Consider the following 25,833-nt stretch of genomic DNA (forward strand, 5'->3'; position numbering starts at 1 on the left):
AGGCTCAATTTAAAATTGCACAGTTATCAGTCCAACATGAACTGATCCATCTCTCTGAAAAGAAGAGGGAAGGCAGTGCCTGCTAAGCTCTGAGGCCCAGGCTGGGGACTTTATCCTAGGAGGTATTCTATGATGCTAAGTAACTTGCCCAGGGTTACATGGAAGCAAGTGGTATAGTTCTAATTTGAACTTGGTGTGCTCTTTGGCAAACCATAGACCATGTCTGCTCTTGATTCTTCTATTTTTGAGACTTATGTTAGACTATAGCTCTGATGTTTGGCTAATATTTTGCCTATTAAGCTGCATACTCCTAGAAGATGCAGGATATAGTCTAATTCATCTTTGAACATTCAAAATAGGTGCTATAGGTACTTGACAAACATTTTCAGAAGAAACGAATAAGTGACCCTTCTGCAAGGAAAAAATTGAGTGCCTCCTACAATACATCCCATAAGCAGCAGCCTCTGACTTTTGCCAAAGAAGCGGCATATGACTGAATTGTAATACAGGACTCACTTAGAAAAACAGAAAGTCCTTTTATTTATTTATTTATTTATTTATTTATTTTGGAGATGTATTATTTATGTTTTAAAAATCACATTTGCGATTAGCTAGTTAATTAGCTAGTTAATTAGCTAGTTAATTTAAATTAGCTAGTTAATTTTAAAATCAGGCATTATTGGCTAATGTTCAATCTAGTAAAGAATAGACACTGCTCCTCAACTCAAGTTACAGCTACTTTAATGATGCTAAGTCAATATTCAAAATATTGCATTTTTGTTCTTCTACTGATTTAGTATGGGCTAAACCCTCATGATTACTATTAAGACCGGGCAGCTTATTATGTAATATTTGGTCACTGTCACTGTATTCCATAGGAGAAAATTTCTTAAAACACTTTCCATTTTTTTAACTTTGTTTTTTAAATTCCTAAAGTTCTAAATTAAGTTCGTTTTTGTTGTTGTTGTTTTATCACGGGGGTGAAGACTGGTAGAAACTGGGAATACTATAAAGAATGATGCCAAAAAATTTAGTGGTAATCTGGTGAGCATTTACTGAGTGTTTGTTGATAATTTTAATGTAGCAAACTTAGTGACTAGTGGAATAATCACAATGTAAAATGAAAGTAGAAGCTAAGTGAAAAACTATAAATAGAAATGAAACTATTTTGATATTTAGAAACATTTTCCAGATACTAACTATGTGTTTGTCTTATTTATTAAAATATTTACTTGTGGGTGATTTTTTTGCTATTTACAAATGTGGAGATGAAGCTTGTTGTTCGCAGAGTATTCATTTACTTGCTAATATTCTACAACCTATTGGCTATCATCATTCATCTAATGCCTCTTTAGAAGTGGGTGGAAATAATGCATACATTCCCACACTAAGATATTTGCTATGGCTGATGAAATAAATGCAGATTATGTTACTGTTATTTGAAAAAAAAATCACATTTGAGAGTTTTCTTTCAAGTCCCACCCTAAGAATGGAATAATCTTCCCTTTAATAGTTGCTTAACTAATGACTTCTCTTTCGCCCAGGGATACTCTGAGTCTGTTCCAGAGTTTCCCAAACCACCCGACAGATAAGAAGAGATCAACCCATGTGTCCCTGGAAGGGAAGCAACTGGGAAGAGCAACCTCACCCGGAAAATCTTTAAGCCATGCTATCTGCCTGCTTCTCAACAGAGAGAAGTGAGACACTCCCTGTTCCACCTGAGCTTTTAGTGAAAGACAAAGGGGGCACTTTCTGACTCCCAAGTAGGGAATGAGGTCCCTCCATGGGGCGAGAACATGATCTCCCTTTCCTGATGGAGGCATAAAGACTACAGGTGCTCCCTCCCTTGGTGAGTAGGCTCTCTTTTGTGAGTCTAGAAAGGAGAACTGGCTTGATTTGGAATAACAAGGAACAGGAGGATGCCCACTTACTTGTGTTCACAGCAGGGCACAGCTCACAGGGAGTACCCCAGGCTCTACCCAGAGAACAGCAGCAGGAAGCCTTGGAAACACCAACTCCGATTTCATTGCTACAGGCTGTATCTCCGTTGTCTCCTCGGGGCCGAATATCCAAATAGCAATTTCCAGAGCGGGTATCTATTTACCACCGTATATAAACAAAAAAGTATCATGCAGATTCTTTCTTCTTGAGGGTTGAAAATTTAAACTCATTTCCTAAACTGTTGAAAAACCATGATTTCCTTTTACTTAGAAACTAAAACATGTCCAAGAATATATAATAGGAATTTTCTATATGATTATTTTGCAAATTTTGAAAATAGGACATTCAATGCTGTTTAAACATAATAAACAGCCTGCACCACCTCTGAAAAGATTTTAAGATCTTACCAACACAGCCAACTCGAGTTGGATTCAGCTCAAAATCAGGTGGACAGTCACAGGTATAGCTGCCCGGAGTGTTGATACAGTTCCCACTGATACACGTGGTTGGATCCAGACACTCATTAACATCTAAAACCAAATAGCCAGGGCCAGAATTACCAGTGAGTCAATGTGGGGCCAATATCACCATAAACCACACCACCCAGTCTAGGGCTCCCAACAAGAACTTTTAAGAATGACTAGTTGTAATTATACCTAGAAATGTCATCCTCCACTTTTGAAATAAAACCCCTCAGGAAGGAAATATGTCACAGTCTTTGATCTCCCCCCACCCCTAGAACATATTGACTATCCAAACTTGTTATCAGGATAAAATATAACTTTGGAACTATCAAAAATATTCCAGTGAAGGTAACTGAAGGCAAAACATTGCTGTGACCTCAGTTAACCAAAATTTCAGACATAGGTTTTGAAAAAATATATTTAATATGTGTGGCTTGTTATTTTGTCAAATTAGAGCAAGATGTCCCAGAGAACTCTCTGGAGCAGGTAATTTCTGCTGTTTCTTCCACATAAACGCATGGGGCTTAGAGTGTGTCTTCAAGTCTGCAAAGAGTCTCTCTCATCACTGATGCTGAGTTGAATGTTTCCCTTTCAATTTCTATTCCAAAAATTTGTACAGCATTCCAGATATTTAGGACATGGGTTTTAGCAAATACCACCCCTGTACAATCCTTCTGTCTCTTTTGAACACTTAGGAAATAATCAACATTGGATAAATGGATTCAGAGAGGAGACATTGGGGACTGGGGACACCTTATCCTTGGGTGTTCCCTGTGGAACTGGTAACCCCCCATGGGTTCCAAAACCAACAATTCTTTAGCTCAAATCTCACATAAATTTGGATGGACAGGGCCAGGCCAAGAGAAACAAGGTTAGAATGATGCTGTCAGGGACTGAGGTTGACGAGAGGGCATACACCATGGAGAGGTGACTTCCTGAGGTCTTCTAGAGGCCTGATTGGTGTCATTCTACTGCTTAGAAAAGTAGGATATATGCCTAGAGAAGATGTGGGCCTAGGGAGGCATACTCCCCAGTCCACAGCATTTGTGGGGAGGAGGTGGTGGTGGTGGTCTTGATCTGGAGAGCCACTGAGTCATGGCTTGTTTAGGTGGCTAGAAACAAAAAATTCTCCTGACTCCTAAACTCCTACAGAATGGGACCTATTTCCTCAATACCCTTGAACAGAAGGGTGGTCCAGGAGAATTACAAATGGCTGTCAGCGCCAAAGAGGACTAAAGGCAATCTGCTGGGTGCTTGTGGCTTTTCTAATTTTTTTTCCTTATATTCCCTGAGAGTCCTTGCTCTTCAAGGAAATGTCTTATACATTAGAAATGGGTAGCTGGGCTCTCTGTATCAGCACTCTGGTGACCACTGTCAGGGGCAGGGGTGAGAAGAAGTGGGTATTGCAATGGAAAAGTCCAAGGAGAAGACCCTTGATCCTAGAGCATGGCCTTTAGAAGAAAACTCTGAAAATGCACCCGAGAAGAAAAGAAAGCGGCTGGAAAGCCATATGGCTGGAGCACACCAAACATTCCTCCACAGCCAGAAGAGCAATTCTAAGGCTTCGAGCTCTGTTCTTTCCTGTCTTTGACTCTTTCCTCTGCATCTTCACATTTAATCAGTTCCGAGTCTGAGAATATGTAGTCTGTGGTTCCTGTTCTCTCACCCCTGCTTTAGTTTTCTTCTGTGACTAGCCTTGTATGGTCCCAATGATGCCCCAGCTGTAGGATTCCCTGGGACACCTGGGAGCCAACCATGATAACAGATGTCTTACCTGTGCAGTTTCCACCACTTCTGTCCAGTTCATAGCCTATCTCACACTCGCAGCGGAACAGGCCGGGAAGGTTGTGGCAAGTTCCAAAGACACAGATGTTTGGAAGGGAGCACTCATCAATATCTTGAGGGAGGAGTAAGAAAGGGAGAAGTTAGATTTATTTTTTGCTAAAGAAACTGCCTACTATAATTAGGCAAATGATATCAGTGTTGGGAAAATGAAGTCTACCTGAGCTAAACAGGTCACGGGAGACTAAATTCTTTGGTTGTTCTTATCTATATATATGCTGCTTTTGTTGTGAGATTAAATTTTAAGCATCACAAAGCCTTTTCTTTGTGATAACATTTATAACCAGCTTTATAATCCTTGCTCCTAGTACTATGGTATGTGCTTGGTATTGATAGCTAAAAACTGCAGATACCCCCTCCAGGCCTCTGCCCTGCTTCACATTAATATCTGCTTATGCAGTTGTTACATGGGCACATTTTCAGACTTGAGACTGACTTTAAATAGCCATGACTACTCTGCCAGTGGTGATTTATATTACGGACAAACAAACAAAACTTTCCCTTATAGCATTAAAAGAAGCAAAACTTTTACCGTGACTATTTGTGTTACCAAAGGTGGCTCAGTACCTGTTTTCCTTGGATATTTGGAGTAACAAAAGTAAACAAGGCATCAGGCACATGATCAAGAACATAATCTAGTTTCTTGCCTCAGAGGAGTCTTACATCGACTCTGCATATTAAATATAAGCTGTACAAAGAACCCAATGGTTCCATAACAAAATGAGGTATTTTCATAGAAATACATGAAGAAATTGGTATACATGTTATAGCTGAAGACTGATTCTGAGTTCACATCTTGTTAACGAGCAATGACTATTAGCTAATACATTAATCAGGACCTTGTTTAAACTTCCAAATGTTGTTATCACTTGTTTATTTCTACTGAACTCTTTTTTAGTTCATTGTAGTCACTAATTATTTTCAAGGAAAAATAATGTGCTTTAAACTTTTAAGTGTGGGTAAAGAGAAGAATCTTAGTTTTCTAACTGAATTTATCCTTAGCCAACAGGTCCCTGGGGTCCTGTTTGACCAACACTTCACAGAAAGAGCCTGGAGCTTAGGGACACCTTGACACATGGCATTAGTCCAGGGGGTTCTCTACTGAGCAGGTTTGCAAAATAATACTCCATGTTCATATATGTTAGATGTTTAGAGAATGTTCTGAGACATCCTCAGGTCATTATTTTGTATAAAGAGAAGATTATCTGCTCTGACATTATTTTAAAGGCTTTATTTCTAGAAACCAAACCATGACAACTGCATTTATAAAGATAATCCTCCAACAGCACACTAAGGGACCTAATGTTACTTTGAGTAGTTTCCCCCCAGCATGAGAAACAGTTGAGTCTCACTGGGTTAGTCACACTTGGCTATTCTCTTTTTCTTATTCCTGATGGTATACTCCTGCAGACCATTGGCCAAGACTAGGTGTGTAGCTCATGGCAAGACAGCAGACATTTTTCTCTGCCCAAAGAGAAATGGTCCAGCTGGAGACCTAACCCCTCCACAAACTGAACTGACCAACTTAGATGTGAAGCCCCAACAAACTTCAGTTTTTTAAAAAGAAAAGCACCAGAAGTGTTAAGATAACCCAATCTCATGGAGTTATGCAAGATTCCCAGCAGCTTCTTCAGCAGTTACCTTCACAGGCCTTTCCGTCGGCACTGGGCACGAAGCCCATGTCACATTCACAGCGGTACCCTCCAGGGGCATTGAGGCACTGGCCATTGCCACAGAGATTCAGGTTCTCGGAGCACTCATCAAGGTCTATAGGCAGAAAGAAGCACAAGTCATGCTTTCTCAGATCCTACAGTTTTTATAACTGTCAATGTCCTGAGTGCAGCCATGTTTTGTCATAACTTCTATTTGATATATTTAAACTCATTTGCTTTTCTCATTTGAATGCTAATCTTGAATGTGCAATAAACTTGGGGTTCAGATTCAGAATCTCAGATGCTAAAGTATCCCTAATGCTGTAAAATGAATAGCAAGACAAGTGAATTATTTAAGTCCCCTTCAAGAAGGGTCATCCACATGGATGACATATCCCTGACCAGAAATAACAAGTCCATCATGAAACTGGAGGTTCATGATGACAAAGCACCATTGAGCAGAAATTATTTCAACTATGATAAAACTTTCAGTGAGTTAAAAAAAATTCTAAATGAATCACTTAATAAGCCTTAACCTCTTTTGTGCTTAAGTGACATTAACAAAGTGTTCAGGATAAATTAATGTTTTAAGTCATATAAGTAGCCATTCTACTTGATGCCAAGTAATGCATCTCACTGTTATTTAATCCCAAAGCTCTGACATAACAAGTGCCATTTGTGTATATATGCACATATAAGTATATGTATAGTTTATATACAATCATGTCTCAATCATATATATCAAAATATATGTAGTAGCACGTTAATCTTGTGACTGTTAATTAAAGCTAAAAAGGAAGAACATTTCATTGATATATTATAAGACTGGAAGTGGATGAATTCCTTAAAGACATTATGGATTGTTACTTATACCAATATAAAATATTGATTGTGATGAAAATGGCTAGTAGAAGTAAAATGTACAGAACATCTCACCCTTTTTCTTTACATAGCTTCCTACAGCCAGTTTATCCCAGAAAGCAAGTTATCAGTGAGAACGAGGCACAAAAATACAAAGGTGAAGACATGTAAAAAGAAGTGTGGTTTGTTTGAAGCTAAAAACACCATCAGATGCAATAATATATATGAATGAAAAATATAATGTGTGTGTGTGTGTGTGTGTGTGGTGTGTGGAGAGAGAGAGACAAGGAGACAGAGAGACAGAGAGACAGAGAGAGACAAGGAGACAGAGAAAAAGAGAGTTAGTTTCTGAGATCTAATTCCCTAATTGACCTGGCTCCAAATCTAGTCTGTTTTCTGTTAATTGACTCAGACTTTAAAAAGAACTGTTAGTCTGAGAGATGTGGAATACCTTGCTTCTCTGACTAAGGTTTCCCCAGCTGTTTTCAGGGCAAGCTTACCTGTGCAAGTGAAGCCATCACCTGTGTATCCTTCCTTACAGAGACAGCGGTAAGACCCCATGGTATTCCTGCAGTCTGCATGTTGGCTGCACATGTGGGTTCCATTGGAGCATTCATCTAAATCTGAAGGAAAAAGATTTTATTGTTATTAGCACAAAGTGTGGCATTTAAATTCAATAGTGCACAAATTAAATTTGACTTTACAGGATTAATATTTTCATATTAATTGCTTGTTCCTGACAAGCCATTGCTGAATTGCTATTATTTTCCAAGTCACCTGTGCACTTAATGCCATCTCCAATCCATCCGGGGCTGCAGCTACATTTGAAGCTTCCTGCCGTGTTGGTACATACAGCATGTCTGCCACAGTTGTGTGCTCCAATTTCACATTCATTGATGTCTGGAAAAATAACCAGTGGTTTAGAAAAAAATTTGGCACAAATGCCTTTTTTGATCTTTAAGTATCTAAACAATATTCAAAAGCTGACCAGCCTTCACACTGGCCACAGAGTAGTACAGATTGGTTAGCATCCACATGTAAACTCTCCACATACTCAACAGCTTCACATTTCAATTTATAAAGAACTATTTGATAGAATTTGCTATTGTTAACTCTAATTATTTTCCATATTTTAATGTGTCTAGTCAACACAAAGAAAAATAAACCTCTTTCTAGGCAAAGACCTTAAAAAGTGAGTTGTCAAAAGAACTTCAGTACTAATGCTTATGGTTAATAAAAAAATTTCTATTTCCAACATTTTTATTATTGTCAACTACAGAGTTATGATGCACAATCTTTTCATATCCTACGTACACAAAGGAATACAATGTTTTTGATATACCAGAAAACTTGCATCATATTAATATCAGATATATTTTATTCTTAAACTTCAAACATTTTTATTTAGTTATGCTTTATCCCTGTACACTGTTCTCACCCAGAACATCTCACCCTGTTAGGTACTGCTCATTCAAACATATGCAGAAAATGTTCCTTAAGGAAGATGTGAACTATTTTACTCTAGTTTCTGAGAGTCCTTCCACATTGGAGAGCCAAGCCTTCTTGCATATTTCATGTAAAACTCAAGTCAATCCAGTGGGAATTGTGTCAGAAGGAGGAGGAGCAGATCAGGGTCACATTACTACAAGATGCCAAATTCTCTAGAATTTTCCATTCTTCAAAATTCCATTTCCCCATTTAGCCAACAGAGACTATATATCACATGAAAGTGTTATAGAATTATAAGGTATGAAGTGAAATATGTGTATTTCCCCGAATTAACTCATTACATTAACGGGTTACCCTCATAATCAACTTTGTCATTTATTAGAACAAGAACCCACAGATAGGATCTATGACTCTTGATGAAAACCAATACTTCACACAAAACTTAGGTCAAGTAGGATAATTTTGACATATAAAATGTTGCAAGAATTTCCAGGGATCACTTGAATAGTGGCATGAGAAAGAAACTGGGCAAGCAACTTATGTTTACCCTTTTGTTTACTTAAGAAGCCCAATTAAATGATTTGAACGTGTTTGGGAAAATGCTGTGTGCCAAATGTTCCATCTGAAGTCCTGAAATGGTCCTGGGATTTTTGGCTTCTTCATAGCTTCTAGAGCAAACATAAAATAAAACAATGACAGATTTCTCCTGCAGAATTTTTTTTTTTTGTAATGTCACTAATAATCACAAGATGAAAATGTGCCAGGAAGAATGTCCTTAGAATTACACGTATGGTATAGCTGAATTTTAACATGCACTTACTGAGCACTTAAGGAAGGTTGAGGGAGGCTTGCAGCTTCAGACTTGTGATAGGGAGCTTTAACCAACTGAATAACTGAGCACTGTACATTCCAAGGCAAGGAGGAGGAAGGCCAACCCAGGGACAAGAGTGGTGAGCAGGCCCAGGGATTCAGAAGGTGAGCCTTCCTATGCCTGACTATGCATTTCCAATGCAGAACTGGCACAGATGCATTCTTTTTCCTCAGGTAATCACTTCCCTCAGAAGTAAAGACACAACCACCACTTTTGGACAGTTGTGCCTTAATTTCATTTCCTATTTGTCAGGATTGCTGGCAAATCATCTTAGGTGTAAACAATGAGCTTCAATTGCATAAGTATTCAAAGGCTTTAGACTTTTAGAGAATCAAGGAATTCTCTAAGTGGAAAGAACTCAGAATTCCACTCTCCCCAGCCTTAGTTTGTCAGAGGAGGACACGGGGGGGGGGGGGGTCCCACAGACAGTGAGGGACAGAGCCAGAAAAGGCTGGGATTCAGTTTTCCTGACTCCTGATTGGCATTCTTTCTTTGGGGCATAGCTGCCTAATGAGCCAATTTATCTCTTAAGGAAACTTCAGGATTTTATTCTAAATGGGCTTTAGAGAGTTCTCAAATTTTGGTAAATACTGATGGACTTACAGGAATATGAATCTCTTCTAAGCACAATTTTCAGAGATGATCAGAACTATCAATGTAGTAATTCTATAATCTTTTCCTTTCCAATTTTCTAAGGCCAAAGATACCTTTATTTTCATATGGCTTTCATCTTCCATATTTAATCTGGCATTTAAGAAAATTATCATTTCGTTTAAATGGAGAATCTCCCATTATTATTTATTTTTATTATTAACAATATGTTAATTTTGTGATTAAGATTCTAATTTACAAAATATTTTTAATTTTTACTGCAATGTTTTCAAGATAAAAAAAAATTATGTTTGTAAGAGACTGTGTATCATGGGCTTTGGGGTGCTAGGAGAGGGTAACTCAGCCAACATTGACTTTTCCATTTTGTGACCATTTGCATAAGTCACCTTCTTAATGCCTTACACTCTCAGTGTGTAAAAAGTGAATGAGAAAGATAATATGGTCACAAAATAGAGGCATTTCTGAATAAAATATTTTTACATGTGTGTGTATGTGCATGCATGCACCAAGTATTATTAATTGCTTCTATACCCAACTTGGGCCTAGAGATGTACTTCATTATACAGGTAATAAAAGGGGAAACTGAGCCATAAGGAAAACAAACAAAATCACTGTATTGAAACACTTCAATAATGTGAAGGAAACTACCCACGCTTGCCAAGAACATCTCTTTCTATGCAAATGTTCTCTTCCCCCACAAGTTTGCTCCACACAGAAAATTCCTTTTTAAGATTAAGAATATGCGTAAGCCAAGAAAAGCAAAGAAATTCAAATTTTAGGCTGACACTGCAACTTCCTTAACCCCACCAATCCTTTGCCACAAGGTTCTATGAGCCCCACTCCCTTGAAGGACAAGGGCATGGGCTGAGCAAGCCCTGTGTGCAGGCTCTGAGTGCCTCAGGTGAGTCTGCCACTCAAGGGAGGATTTGTGCTCTGGGCTGCTATAGCCTGGTACTGACATACAGGGAGAGGCCATATCACCCACACAGAGCCTGCCTTCCGGCCACCTGGACTCCATCACGTGGATCCTGATTCAGCAGAGCTGGCACACTGCAGTCTCCATTAGGGCTGAGGAAGAGGATGTAACAGCAAATGGAGAGGCCAAGTGCAAAGGCTACTTGGATTTCTTAGTTTGGATTGAAATTTGGGTCAAATCTATTAACCGAACACCCATGGAGTTTTCATAGGCTGACAGCCAGAGGGAGGAGAATTAGCAATGATAAGAAACTAGAAGGAAATGAACACCAATTCTCACTGACTGCTGGTGGATGAAGTCCATGATTTTCTCCCATGGACCTGAGACCCACCAGAAACATTTCTCACATGAAAGGAATCAGATAGTTGGAGAAATGCATTTATACAGAAACCCAGCTATTTTAATCGAAAACAATTCTGATTTTATTCTACCTAATGGCGTGCTTTATTCACTAAGCATATGATAGCAGGTAGGTTCTTACAAAGGAGGTTGTGGGAGCCAAGACCTGCCCAGGATGGCAACCAGCAGCAACCTTTTTTTTTTTTTTTTTCCTTCTTCCAATTACAATTATGTAGAATGAGCAGCAGGAGGCTTATATTGGGTCACAGAAAAATTGCAAATCCAGTCCACTTCAGCCAAGGATAGAAGGGCTGTGCTCTAGGATTCCAGCAAAGGAACATTCTCTCTTGGTTAAATCAAACATTCCCCTCATCAATACCCACAGTTTGGACAAAGCTTAAGGAGAGTAAAAGAAACCCTGAGCATCTGTGTGGGCTGGGAATGTAAGTCAGTGGGTGGATTCTTAACACTGCTGAAGTGACTGGGGGGAAAGCCATGTTTATTTGTTAAAATGGAAACAATCAGTAATGACAAGGAAGCTGAAACATTTGGACAAAGCTGTGATGGAGCCCAGAGGACATTCTTCAGTTCTCATGAAACAAAGCTCCTCCTTATGAAATAGCATGCATGTTTTCCTAATTCTTTTCCAGAGTGCTCATTAAAAAAAAGTCTATATAAACAAATAAATAAGTAGACATATTCCCTTAGTCTATGATCACAGCACAGTTCTTGAAGTCTGTATTTGCTGTTAGTTGTCCTGTGGCTTGCTTATGCAATTAGGCCAGATACATATCTCTATTTACATTAGTTGCCTGGAACATTATAAACACTGTCTTTAGTATGACCATCACCAAGGTAACTGATGGTATTGTAAGTTGCAAGTGACACTAATTTAAAACCAAAAACAGGCTAAAAGAGCCCTAGTTACAAGGGATTAAAAAAAAAATTTTTTTTTTTTTTTGCCCCATGTTTTTAAAAACTTGTTTTTAACTGTACCAAACTTTCTGCCAGTTCCTGTTGGTAGAAGTCATTTCCAATCCAATGTGATACCCGTGGTTGTTAATAACAGTATTCACAGAGGATCCCTTTTTTCTTCTCTAAGGCAGCCCCTCCTTCCACGGGCCAGTGTCACCTGAGGGGAACATGTGAATAACTGCCAAACACCCTACAGGTTGGTTCACGATCACAAGCTGGTTCAAGAGCAAGAAATAGAATTCAGGGTTCTACCCTTTAGATGAGAATATCACATTATGTTACTGATGTCAAAGGGGTCACGAAGCTCAAGTTTTCTTCTGACAGCGCTAAATGAATTTTATCAAACTGAAAAATCATCCAGGTTGCAAGTTTAAAAAAAAATGGGAGGAAGCCATTGGCCTTTTGTAAAGCTAAAGTATTTCTTCAAATTCATATCTAGTTTCTGTGGCATTTACTAAAGGGCTGCTGTTATTAATATAAAACTGATGTCATCTCATCTAACAGGCAGTACACAGCTCTTGTCACCACAGCCTCAATATCTCTGTAAATTCAATTATGAAAAATAAGCCTTCAATATACAGAGTAAAATTTTTCCTTTTTTAAAAAACTGATTTTAAGCATGTGCCAATAGACAGACAGTAATGTAGAATTTTTGCTGGACTAGAAGTTATGTCTTTCATTAAAATGGCCTCCAGACCTGGCGTCTGTATGCCTCATTTAATATGACAGCAATAACTCTTATTTATTGGTCAGCAGTATGCCAAGGGTGTTATATACATTATATCTCATTTACCTAAAATGATATTAACATGGCATGAAAATTTTAGTTTTCTTCATGGTAAGAGATCTAGAATAATCAGTCACTACCTACGTCCCAATTGGCTGAAATTTGGAGAACAAAATTCTAGAGAGCCTTTCTTTTAAGCAGCGGGGACTGTCCTATGAGATGAACTTCTCCCTTCATTTGTATCACTGCCCTTGCCCTGAACTTCAGTGAGCGCAGCTGAGCCAGACAATGGTGTTACCCTTTAATAGGTAAAACACAGCATAGAGCTATCCTACCTTTTCCTTCATTACTGGCAGACCACTGCCGCTTACCAAGTCCTGTATTTACGCTCAAAGCTAAAAATAAAGCTTGAACCACAGACATACAGAGCTAACATCACTTGGACCTGTGAGGCCACATGGGGGAGTTGAAATTTTAAACACTATGCCATTTATCAGAATGGACCCCTAGCCAGGCTTCCCATGAAGAGCAACATAGCATGAAAACATTCATGCTTCTTTTCATGGTTTGGATAGAGTCTGTCAGTTTTGAACCAACAGCAATATTACTGCCATTATTCCATGTGTTAGTAAATTTGACACAGCACCATCAGCCAGTTCGTGAGGATGAGAGATATATTTTAGTGCTTTCTTGAAATATGTTGATACTCTGAAGAGGAAGATCTGTACATTTACCACTGCCAATCTGCAAATATTTTAATGTTTGTTTTAAGTCACAAGGGCTTGCCAAACTGGCTTTTGGAATTAAAGCATGTTATTTGAAAACAAAAAATTATACGGTTACCTAATTCAAGCTTACCATCGTCTCCACTATGTTTTAAATTATGTTATATGCCATAATCTGTTATGTTAGTATATTACTAAGGGGAAAATTTATTATGCTATTCCATACACTTAATATCATTGCCTCATGTTTGGAAATAGCAACTGAACACTTAAAAAACAATGTCATTGCCATAGAGTGACTGCTTCCATTTGGCATTTAACAGGATGGTCTCCTACAAATATTGTGAAAAATTTTCTCGGGTGCCATTGGTATTAGACAAGCAAAATTGCAAATGATCCAATTAGCACTTCACAAGATTTGTTAAGTCCAATGAATAAACACTTATTTGGGTAAATTGATACATCAAAGTGCTCTAATTTAAGGAATTGGAAGATTGGGGAGAATTGATGAAATGTAGGAACTTTCGGATGTATTTATTTAAAAGACAAGTTCAGCTATGCAACCTTAAATGAAATATTGGCAAAGGAGATTATTGAGAAAGGAATACTTTGATAAAGGGATATGAATATTTGATAATTACCATGTTCACTATTTGGATATGAAAATTAATTTTAACCTTTAAAAAATTGTATCATTTGTAGTGTTATTCTATACGTCTTTTTTTTCTACAGGTAAAGAAAAAAACTACAACTTGGAGCTAATATAAACTGGCAAATTTCAAAGATGTAAAAGCTAAATTTAATGAAAAGTGGTATACAAAACACTTTATATTGCAGTCAAAATGTTAGTAGTTTTAAAACTGTGTTAATCTATAATTATGATAGCAGCCTCTTAACCACTTTTTATTTTATTGAAAAAACCCACACCTGTACAGCCGGTTTTCCCTTTTTTGCCTGAATAGCCCATATCACAGTGGCAGATGAATGAGCCTTTAGTGTTTTCACAGGTCCCACTTAGGCAGATATTCGGATTCAGGTCACACTCATTAACATCTGAAAAACATAGATGTTATTAATGTACACAACTGTTTTATACAAATTAATACTTTCTCTCTGAGATAAAATAAATATGTCAAATAAATTAGAAAAGTTGAAATACTTTCACTCAGCAAAAATATTAAGTACTACATTTAAATGTTTTCACTCAGCAAAAACAAACAAACAAACAAAAAAACTTAAGGATCCCAGTTCACATTGGCTTTCAAGATTGCAGGCTAATTACATAAATTGGCTTTTATGTGGTCTAAAAGGAGGGGCTCAGGTGATCAAATAAGGATCAACTCAAGGATGAGTGTAGAGCCTGTTTATGTGACAGTCTAGAAAACTTTTCAAAACAGCATACTCTATTGCAAGATAACAATTTTAATTCAGTCTGCCAATGCTGATAATTTAGTTTCCATAGTTTAAAGAAAGATAAATTTGCTAAGTGTAAGTAATTATAAATCTCATTTCTTTCCCAAGTTAAAAAATTATTTATTTTTTAAGTGTTCATTTCTATTCTTAGGACTTATAAATTTTCAGTAAAGGTTTTCAGAATAGATAAACATGGTAAGAATTTAGATACAAGCAGTTCTAGACTCTTGCTTCTGGGCAAGATGGAATGACCTTCCCACCCAAAACAAGGAAAAAGTTGGACATGCAACATGATCTCTAGACAGTGGACACTGAGCAACAAAATATAGTCATCTCTGAGAGAAATAAAATAAACTGGGTGAGTTCCAGATTGCCCCCAGGTTACTGTATGGAGGAAGTTTTAAGACAGTGGCCTAAAGAGGGGCATGCCGGATGGAATAAGGTGATGTTATGGAGACGAGGAGATGAACCTAGAAGTCCTTGAAGGTCAAGATAATAACTGGAGTTCACAGGCAAAGAAAAGGACAGAAGAGAGCTGCACAGAGGAAGAGCTCCAGAGATCTGTAGAGGATCTTCCTCAAGTGATCAGAAGAGCAGGCACGCACACACTCATAAGGAAACAAGCCTCTTGAGGCTGGGGAAAGCATGACCCAAAAGAAGGAGGGAGACAAGATCCTGAAAGTTCACAGAAGGCCTGGAATTGTGCCTGTTTTCAACAGTCAAACTGGAAAACCTCATAATTCACAGGGAACTGGACACAGTATCCAGGAGGGTCTTGCCTCAGTAATGCAGCAAAATTAGCCCAAGACTAGCTGCTGCTTAAAAGCTTAAAAGGAAGACTTTGAAAGAATCAATCTGTTTCCATGTAACCTAATTGCATTCCAGAACAAAGCTCAAGAGTATTTCTAGGAATATGAAAATATCCAGCACCAACTAAGGTAAAATTTACAATATCTGGCTAATAATCAAAATTACCAGGCATTCAATGAAGGAGGAAAACATGAACCAAAATGGGAAAGTCAGTTTATTAAAATGACCCAGAATTAACAAGAATGATGAAATTAGTAGGCAAGAACACGAAAACAGTCACAACTACATTCCATGTGTTCTAAAAGCAAGAGGAATGATTAAACATAGTCAGCAGAGACAAGGAAGATATGAAAAAAAGACCCAAAGTAAAATTTTAGTGATGAAAACTACAATGTCTGAGATGAAAAATACAATGATAGAATGAAAGGCAGATTCGATATTGCAGAAGAAAAGCTGACCAATTGAAGGCACAGCAATGGAAACTATCCAAAACACATATGGTCAATTCTAGAGTTCACTGCATTCTTGTCGAAGATAAGATCTTGTGTGGCTTCAGACAAGCATTTTAAAAGCCTGAACTCTAGTCAGAGCAAAAGGAGGATTAAGTAGACAGAAATAATGGATAGACATGTAAGATATATCTACATGGAGTTGATCGGTGATTGGCTCAACCCACATAACATATCTGACAAAAGCATCATGACAGAAACAAGGAAGTACCTCTTTGGAAAGCTGTCTTTAAAATATGAGTACCATCTCCTTAAATATTCTTGCTTTCTTCAAGGGATCTATGTTTCAACTAAACAAACTAATCTTTATGTAATTTAACAATGCTTGTGAGTAACCAGACAAATGGAAAATTCTTTGCTTACCTACACAAGTCTTCATATCTTCAGAAGCCATAAATCCATCATAGCACAAGCACCTGTATTCTCCAGGAATGTTTGTACACTGACCACCATCACAGATATTGGGGTTATCTTCACATTCATCAATGTCTACAAGGAATAAAACCAACAATGTTGTTGATATTGGGTCCATTATTCAGTGAGAATTTGACCCAACCCAAATAAATTCAGCCTGCTAGCATAAAACAATTAACTCTCAAATCCAAATGAAACTTTATATAAATTGTCCTTTCAGGTTATCCTGGGTGAAAAGGAGAAAAACTTTCAAAATTCTCTATACTGTTTAAGGATGAGATCCACACCCACTCAAAGTCCACCATTTAAATAATAAATTTTAACTCATATGAATTTATCATTCAAAAATGATTATGAATCTTATTTTCTCATTGTCAACTCACAAATGCCAAAGATCTATTATCTTCTGTTTTACTTACACTTTAAGATATGAAAAAAGGTGAAAATTGCTTGAAACAAGAATCTACTTAAATGAAATTTTAGTAAAAATACTAATTTTAGTGGCATGGAATTTTCTCAAAAGATCAAACTCTTTCAAATTTTGATTAATGGAGAAAATGCATTTTATATTTCACTTATTATATATCAGGTGCTATGTTAAGGTTTGTACATATTCTTTCACACAGGCAGCCTAAACTCATTATAGATGAAAAATCTGGTGCTAAGTATCCTCATCAAAAATGCACAGCTAAAATGTGTGACAAAAGAGGATTTGAACCTCAAACTGTCTGACTCCAAAGCCCAAATCCTGAACCGCTACACTTAGGGAGCTTTTATTGAGAGATTTCAACATGAAACTAAAACCCACTCACCAGTGCAAGATCTCTGGTCAGGCATTAGTGCAAATCCTGGCTGACAGCTACACTCATAGCTGCCTTCGGAGTTTGTGCAGAAGGTTTCACATCCACCATTCATTATGCTGCATTCATCAATGTCTAAGAGAAAAGATTTAAATGTTTATTCCCTTCAAAATTCAATTTATTCATTCAAGGATATGTAAATACCATTATGACAGTATTAACAGGTGGGCCCTTTAAGAGGGGTTTGGGCCATGAGGGCTCTGCCCTCACAGGTGGCACTGGTGCCATTTAAAAAGGGTGCATTGGCCCCCTCTTGCTTTCTCTCACCCTCTTGCCTTCTGCCATGTTATGGCACAGCAAGAAGGCCATGGCCAATGCCAGCACATTGATACTGGACTTCTCGGTCTCCAAAACTGTGAGCCAGTGAATTTCTATTCATTGTAAATTATCCAGTCTCAAGCATTTTGTTGTAGCAGCACAAAAATGGACCAGGACACCTTCTTCTGTGTTTATGATCACGACAATGCTCTCGGTCACAGATTCAGTTATAAACCTGCAATTTGGTTTGACTGACTGAGTTTCCAGTCATTTTCAAGAACCCGAGTTGAAGTTCTGAGTTGTCCTGGGCCATGTTTCAGAAGAATTTGTGCTGATTTATGGTTTTGGGTGGAAACCATGTGAAACTTGGCAGTTCCACGCGGTGTACACCCCAAACCAGGCAAAAACTGGCAGCATCTACAAAATTTCACTTTGACTTTAGGCACAATTAAGCCACAGGGCCTCTGTGCCACCCTTCACAGCATGACTAAACCTACAGAGGTCCAACCACAAAACAAAATGCTTGTCCCACAAAAACCCATCTTTAAGGAGTGCCAGGCATGGTCTCTATTTCAATAAAAGATATGAATGTTCCATGGGCTTCTTTCTCATAGTTATTCTTTGAATCTTTTAGCTGATTTATACCACCCACAATGAAGACCTCACTCTAGGCTTTTCTTTTCTTTTTGATAGCACTGATCATGTGAAATATATCTCAGGTGGTCAGGAACCACTGGCTGACCAGCCTTGGCAAGCATATGCATGAACAAGGCACCTACTATGGCCCATTTTTCAAAACTACTTGGGTCAACTTATATTTGTTATAGCAAAAACATCTGATACCCTTCAGTGGTTCTTTAAAACAGGTAGGGAAGGTGACATCTAAAGCTCATGAGCCACTATTTAAAAAGTTTTATGTATAGGAGAAAAAAAAAGAAATATTAAGTAAAAGTAATGAGTGAGGAAAGAATTACATTGCTTATTTTATAAAGAGATTAATTAAAATAAAAGAGTAAATAAAAAGAAGTTTAGGACTCACCAACACAAAACAGTCTATCGGGCGTTGAATGATAGCCAGGATTGCAGGCACACTGATACTTCCCTATGAGGTTCACGCAGCGGCCATTGGGACAGAGGTTCCCACTCAGTTCACACTCGTTGATGTCTATTTAGGAACAAAGAAGAGCAAACATAAGCTGCTGACCCTGGAAGAGATGTGGGTCAAATAACTGACCTAGAGCAAGCGGTCTGAAGGTCTTCCTCCTTACCAATACATGCAGAGATGTTTGGGGACAGCTGATGACCAGGTGGGCATTCGCAGCGGTAACTGCCTTCTGTATTAAGGCAAACACCGCCTCGGCAGAGGAGAGGATCTCTCTGACACTCATCAATATCTGAAAAATGGAAATGACCTGTGTTTAATGCACTGGTGGGTCCCTTTCCCTTTCCAGGCCATCCCCTTTACCATCCCTCAGTTGCTGGGAGTCCTGGCTGCTAATGGCCAGTCCACCACACTCAAAAATGCCTAGGATGTGAGAGACTAGACCCCTCTCCCAAGCCAGTGACCACCCCTGGTGAAAAATTGATTGAACTGACATGGAAGATTAAAATTTTGACCTTGTCTCAACATGGGACACCTCTCTGGGGCCATATATACCCCAGGGCTTCCTGTGGGATCAGACTAAAGTTGCAAGACAGCCAAATGCTTGGCTTATCTTCTTCTCTTGCACTACCCTTGCTTCCCTCACTTTCTCACTTCCTGACAGGCTCTTCCCCAGTACACTCCCGCAAAACAAAACACTCTTGCAAGAATCCCCATTTCAGACTCTGTTTTTATTAGGGAATCTGATCTAAGGCAGTCAGATTAATCAATCTCTTTTTTCTAGAAATGCTGGGTAAAAGCCAGAAGTCCTCTAATGGGACTTCTTTTATAGCTTAAGTTTCAATGGTTCTCAATTTACTGTCTATTCCAGGCAGTGAATTCACTTCTCAAGGGATCACAACTGATTTTCAAAGTTACCCACAACCCTACAACATAAATTCCCTCACTTCTTCTGCATGTCGCTCTCCCTCTACCACAGACTGATTTCTGACTCCCTGGTCAGGAGCACAGTGTGGTAGGCAGCTGGAAGAACCTGTGACAGAGGCTATGAGGCACTCAAGCTTCTTGAATTCCTTTTCTTCCTGGGTGGATCACATGACCACAAACCTACCCATGCAGTTCTTCATCATCATGAATCCACTCTCATAGCCTTCATCACACTTGCATTCAAAGTCCCCCGGGGTGTTCACACACTGGCCTCGGCCACAGAGGTCGGGAGATATGCGGCATTCATCAATATCTGCACAAAAAGAACAAGTGGCAGCAAATGAGTATTAGGATGGCCTTAACACTTGTGGCAATATGAAAGAGGATGGGTTTTAAAGAATGTAACCTCTCTTGCCCCTGGAAGCTCACACTGACCTGTGCAGTTCCTTTCTTCAGAATCAAGAGCAAAGCCACTGTCACACCTGCACTTGAAGCTGCCAATGGTATTTCTGCACTTGCCATGGGTGCAGAGGCTAGGTATCATCTTGCACTCATTGATATCTTCAAGAAAAACATGGGGGAGAAAAGTTTATAAGCAACCAGTTGGGTGGTCTCAGTGAGTTAACTTACCCAGTAAGTTGAGATGGTAGCAATACTCATTTCAAAGAATGTGTGATGACCCATAAGGCATGACTTTGTAAACATCTCTAGCCTTTTCAACTTCTCCATTATAGAAAACATTGTTAGAGAAGCAAAGTGTGCTTGAGAAATGACATTTGCTGCATTTGAATAGAGGACTTAGCACTGGTTTCTTACACCACTTACCCTCCATTATACACTACGGTGAGTGGCAGTGATATGGATGCTTCAAGCCAAGAGACAGATGGTCATATCACTTGATTTTAGTAGATGGCATGTAAATTTTCCTGGCAGATTTTTCTTTGATTTACTTCTGGCTTAGGATAGTATAAAATTTTATTTTACCATTTAATGACTAAATAGGAGAAGCAAGAGACCCCGGGGAAATCTGGAGAAGTGGAAGTGGGGATGTTCTAGTACAGAGTAAACGTTTTGCCATATATAATTCAGAAAGCTAAATATCCATGCTGAGATGACCAAAGGATGGCCACACTGATAATGTTCATGGTAATTTTTCTGTTAGTAGAACTCTGGGATCATGAAAAGGCACCTGTTGGTCTAAAAAGAAAACCAACTGACCATTCAAAACATTGTACCTTTGAAGAAAGGTTTTCCATTTGTAATATCTTTCGTAGCAAATCCTGGTCCTCTGGGGCAGAGCTCCTCATACTCTGGGGTGTTTCTCATGGGACACTCCTCACACTCCTCCGTGCCCCAGGCTCCACCTACAGAGCAGCAGCAGGCATCCATGCGGTGGCGTCCAGCAATAGGCAGAGTGCACTCCTCATCATCATACCTCAGGTAACATGTTTCCAGGCGGATATCTGTCAGAGGAACAGAGGGAGGCTGAGGAGGGAGCTATGGTTTAGATATGAGGTATCACCCAAGAAGCTCATTTTAGGCAATGCAGGAATGTTCAGAAGTGAAATGATGAGATTATGAGAGCTGTAATCTCATCAGTGGATTAATCCATTTGATGGATTAATCTATTTGATGGATTAATATTTCAAGTCAAATACTGGGTGGGGGGTGGCTGAAAGAAGTAGGTCACTGAGGGCATGCCCTTGAGAATTATATTTTGTCCCTGGTTGAGCAGGCTTCCTCTGCCACACCCTTCCACTATGATCCTCTGCCTCACCTCAGGTCCAGAGCAATGGAGACAGCCAACAGACAGACAGCTCTGAAACCATGAGCCCAAATTAACTTCCTCCTCTAAGTTATTCTAATCAGATAATTTTTTCATAGTGATGAAAAGCTGACTAACACAGAGGGCCACTCTGTTTTTACTACCCCTAACTGCAAATTTTGTTAGGCAAAGGATAATACATGGACTAATTTTCTACCTACTTATTGACTGGAATAAGTTTTTTCCTTCAAGTTTGTGGTAAATATTCCTGACTAATAAGCACTCTCTTTTCTTTGTAGGTCCATATTTGCCCCTCTTATTTGAAAAAAGCTCCTTTTCAACCCCAGGTACTTTCTAATAGTCCTACATAAGGAGTGGTACTCTGAAAACCCCCACAGTGCTCCCTGACACACTTAGCACTAATTCATACAGTCCAGAATGTCTCGGCATGTCCTCCCCAGTGAAAAGCAAACTGTACTCTTTGTTGTTGGAGAACATCTAAGCTAGCTCCATCACCTCTTCCTCAGATGCACTTCGTTTTGTAAAGTCTGCCCTACTTGGAGGAACCACAGCACAGAAAAGCCATCCACTCTTCTCAAGTATTCCTTTCACCTCAACATGTGATCATGTGCACACTTCTTCAGGATACAAATAGAATTCTTCTTGCCCCAAATGCAAATTCATGGCATTGTGAGGAAGAGTAGAAAGACCAAAGGCCTAGAAGACCTGGATTCTAGAAATGTTCTACAACTAAGTTGTTTGTCTTAGACAAATGATTACCAGGATCATAAATTTCTACATTTGTTAAATAATGTTGCACCCATCTCTCAGGAGGTACTGTGAAGCTCAGGTGAGATTATGCCCCTGAAAACTAAAGTATAATTAGAATGTAAGTTGTCCTCTTTCTTCTCTGTCTCTTTTGCCATGGGGTTACTGACTATTCACCACAATGTCTGAACCTCTTGTATTAGATGGAAAGTTGCTGAAGTTGCAACTTTATGTTCAGTTTTGCCTATATCAAGATGGGTCATTAAAAAACAAATCCTCAATTAAATAACTGAAGAACCTAGAAGAAGATTTTTATTAAATGTTGATTCCCCCTAAACAAAGAAACTAAAACTAGGAATGTGATTAACTGTCATTCTCAGTTACAAAAAGATTCTGGGCTCTGAACTTGCCCTTCTATTTCATATTGCTTATGCTTTATCTCTCTGTAGGGCTGAGGTTGTGGCTCAGCGGTAGAGTGCTTGCCTAGCATGTGTGAGGCCCTGGGTTCCATTCTTAGCACCACATATAAATAAATAAAATAAAGGTACTGTGTCCACCTACAACTAATATTTATATATATATATATATATATATATATATATATATATATATATATATATAAAGTTCTCTCTATAAAGGTTTGTTAGCTCTAATTTGTAAATGATCAAAAAACCTTGAGCTGCATGAACTCTTTTCACCTCCTACACTGACTAGTGATGCTCTTAGAGTGGTTTAGTTTCAGGTATGCAAAAGCCGAGCACCATTTCCAGACTCATGGGCTCAGATATGAGCAATATAAGGGGCATATTCCTGACAGTCAGAAGCTACAGTAGTTACACCAAGAAATGCTGCTAGATAGCATAAGTGGCACTCAAACTTGCTGCCCCTGGGTCAGCTTTCTAAAGACAGCATTCTGGATTCCGTACCCAATCTCTTCCATTTCATTCTGATGGGATGACTGGGTTTGAGGTGCCTCTTTGGGCTCCAGCAGTTGGCCTGGAGGATCCCACCTAACTGGCAGTGACAACAGCTCTGGATTCCCTCAGGTTTACTCCCCAAGGCAGTGGTACCTTTGCTCTGTTACCCACATGCATTTGCTGTAAGGACCTGTCTTTCTGGCCAATGACAGGACATGTCTAGAAGTCATTGGTTATAGTTTCCTATTAAGTGCAAATGTTAATCTTCTTGTCACCATTCACCTGGTATCCTATATTCCATGGCATATGGGGACAGATCGAAGAACTCTGGAATAACAGCTGTGATAAGACTGATTTAAGGAATATCTATATAACAACAAAGGCCTAAAGTTTCTTCTCAATAACCTTTTCTCTACACTTTTTGTAAAGGGGAACATAAAACTTGAGTTAGGAAGGCCATCTGTCAAGGAAATTACCATGGATCCTAATATTGCAGTCTGAATTTGGTGCTTAGAACCAAATATTCAGCTGTGTCTTATTAAGAGTTTTGAATATTTAAGAAAGGATTATTAGAAAAACAAGCTCAGTATTTACCAAGGCAGATCCTTCCTGTGGCATCCAAAGTCATTCCATTGGGACACTGACACTTGAACGATCCCCTGGTGTTGACACATAGGCCATTTTTGCATACTCCTGGGAACACTTCACATTCGTCTATATCTAAAAAGAAAAGGAATAAAAGCATGAAGTTAACATACATGTATAAGGTAATTTTACCCTAGTCCACTTATAGACTCATAATTATTCTCACAATAGAAAAGGCCACTTTGAAGCTGATAAGTTCAAAAAACCAGTTTCCATACAAGCAGTTCACGTAGAATTTCTAGGGTGTCTAAATAGCAACCTATTACTAACAATATAAGAGATTCTCCATCAGTCTCAGGGGTAACTTTTGAGTCAGAGAGTGGGTGTGTGAGTTCTTGGGGACAGATCTAGTAGCTATAGACAGGTGAGGTTCCCAGGGGCCATATAATTAGCTTTATGAGATGAGGTGTCTCATAAAGCTTAAAAGTTCTCTCTTTAGGGCTGGGGTTATGGCTCAGCGGTAGAGTGCTTGCCCAGCATGTGTGCCTGGAAACAGAGAATTAGAAACCTGCTATTTCAAGCTAGCAAAGCAAATAACAGCCTGGAGGTGAGCACAGAAAATAATCCCGAGGGATATGTGGATCAGTCGGGAGTCTCTTTTGATAAGTGCTAAATCACTAGAAATTGTGTAACTAGTTCTAACCTAGCAGTGGTCTCATGCTATCCTGGCAATATCATGGTGGTCCCTGCCTGGATCAAGGAGAGTCCCAAGGTGCCCACTCATGTGCATCCATTCATCACTCACCCAATCTCTCTCAAGTGGACCAATCCTTCCCTGTCTGCTTAATGGGAGCCGTGTGCTCACTGTACTTAATTTGGAAAAACATTCCTCATCCAGTTAGTCCAAAGAAAGGTACTTACTTGCCAGTGCCAAAAAGGAGAACATTAGTTAAGAAACACACAAACTATGTCCCTATTTTGAAGAAATAACTTTCTAAGCCAGGAATGTTGAAAAAAATTTCTGTATCTTTCCTTGGAGTAGAGAAACTATACCTTTCTGTTTTTTGTTTAGTTGCTTGTTTTGTTGTTGTTATTCTGGCCACTCAAATACCAAAATGTGCTGTTGAGCTCAGATAAGTTATTATAGCGGGTCTGGACCAGGAAAAGGCCAAAGGATTCAGTCATCATTTGGAAAGCAAGACCTTGGGTGGGGGTTGTAGTGTTCTTTGTTTTAACAGGGAAAGAACTTCATTTCATCCCACATATGGGACTAATTGCTGTTTTTAAAATATTTCAGCTGCTGTGTCATGTCAGATTGTGTTAGTCACCATGACCTATATCTATCTGGGACTCCATGAGAAAGAATCACTGCAAACTGGAGAGAATCCACCCAGACTCAAAAAAGAGGCAAGGGAGTGCATCCCTCTAAGTCAGCCATGAGCACGAAACAAACAAACAAGAAGGCTCAGGGAGAGCCAAGGAAATACAAATTTTATAGCTTCATCAAAAATTTCCTGCTTTCCTCTTCCTGATAAATGGCATGTTGAAAGTGCAGTCACTCTAAACCGTAGTCAACCTAAACATTTTCAGCCCCCCGGACCTTTGGCCCGAGTGCTCTGACACTGGGAACTGCACCATACTTGCTTGTGAACTTAACATCTGCTCTGCTCTGCAGTTCTTGTCATTCTTTTCCTCTGCTGTGCATTTCTCCCAGTGAAGTTATAGGACCTCTTTATCCAGCACAAGTTAACACAAGCATTCTTCACACACCCAGAAATGTACGGTTTATAAATAATCGGAAATACCTTCACATTGTGTTCCTTTAATTCTTGAGAAGCCTTTACCACATATGGGATCTGTGGGGGGAAAAAAAAGAAAGGTGACAATATCCAGACTTTGTAGTTATGATGTATTATAACAAACACAAAAGAGGACCTGGAACAGGAATTAGATGTTATGAATAAGGATGAGATACAGTGTTTCTGAGATTGCATAGGTGAGGAAGAACAATAATGAAACTTCTCCTATGATAAAGCTCAGTTCCTCTAAGATATCTCAAAAGATACAAAGT

The 25,833-nt window shown here is 38.9% G+C and overlaps 1 protein-coding gene across 3 annotated transcripts in view; it reads right to left on the reverse strand.

The window, feature by feature from the left end:
* The window catches only part of Fbn1 (fibrillin 1), a 223,145-nt gene that overhangs the window by 53,653 nt on the left and 143,659 nt on the right, over positions 1-25,833 (reverse strand). For all 3 annotated transcript variants that reach the window (XM_076850756.1, XM_076850757.1, XM_076850755.1), the window contains 16 exons: positions 25,568-25,618; positions 23,772-23,897; positions 20,963-21,190; positions 20,163-20,288; positions 19,912-20,040; positions 18,967-19,092; positions 18,738-18,863; positions 17,393-17,515; positions 16,530-16,655; positions 14,362-14,487; positions 7,538-7,660; positions 7,261-7,383; positions 5,889-6,014; positions 4,180-4,302; positions 2,349-2,471; positions 1,932-2,096 (listed from right to left, as the gene is read on the reverse strand). In XM_076850756.1, coding sequence (XP_076706871.1) covers positions 1,932-2,096; positions 2,349-2,471; positions 4,180-4,302; positions 5,889-6,014; positions 7,261-7,383; positions 7,538-7,660; positions 14,362-14,487; positions 16,530-16,655; positions 17,393-17,515; positions 18,738-18,863; positions 18,967-19,092; positions 19,912-20,040; positions 20,163-20,288; positions 20,963-21,190; positions 23,772-23,897; positions 25,568-25,618 — 2,070 coding nt within the window. The remainder of the gene's footprint in view (positions 1-1,931; positions 2,097-2,348; positions 2,472-4,179; positions 4,303-5,888; positions 6,015-7,260; positions 7,384-7,537; positions 7,661-14,361; positions 14,488-16,529; positions 16,656-17,392; positions 17,516-18,737; positions 18,864-18,966; positions 19,093-19,911; positions 20,041-20,162; positions 20,289-20,962; positions 21,191-23,771; positions 23,898-25,567; positions 25,619-25,833) is intronic.

Source organism: Callospermophilus lateralis, chromosome 3, assembly GCF_048772815.1.
Source record: "Callospermophilus lateralis isolate mCalLat2 chromosome 3, mCalLat2.hap1, whole genome shotgun sequence".
Taxonomy (NCBI): domain Eukaryota; kingdom Metazoa; phylum Chordata; class Mammalia; order Rodentia; family Sciuridae; genus Callospermophilus; species Callospermophilus lateralis.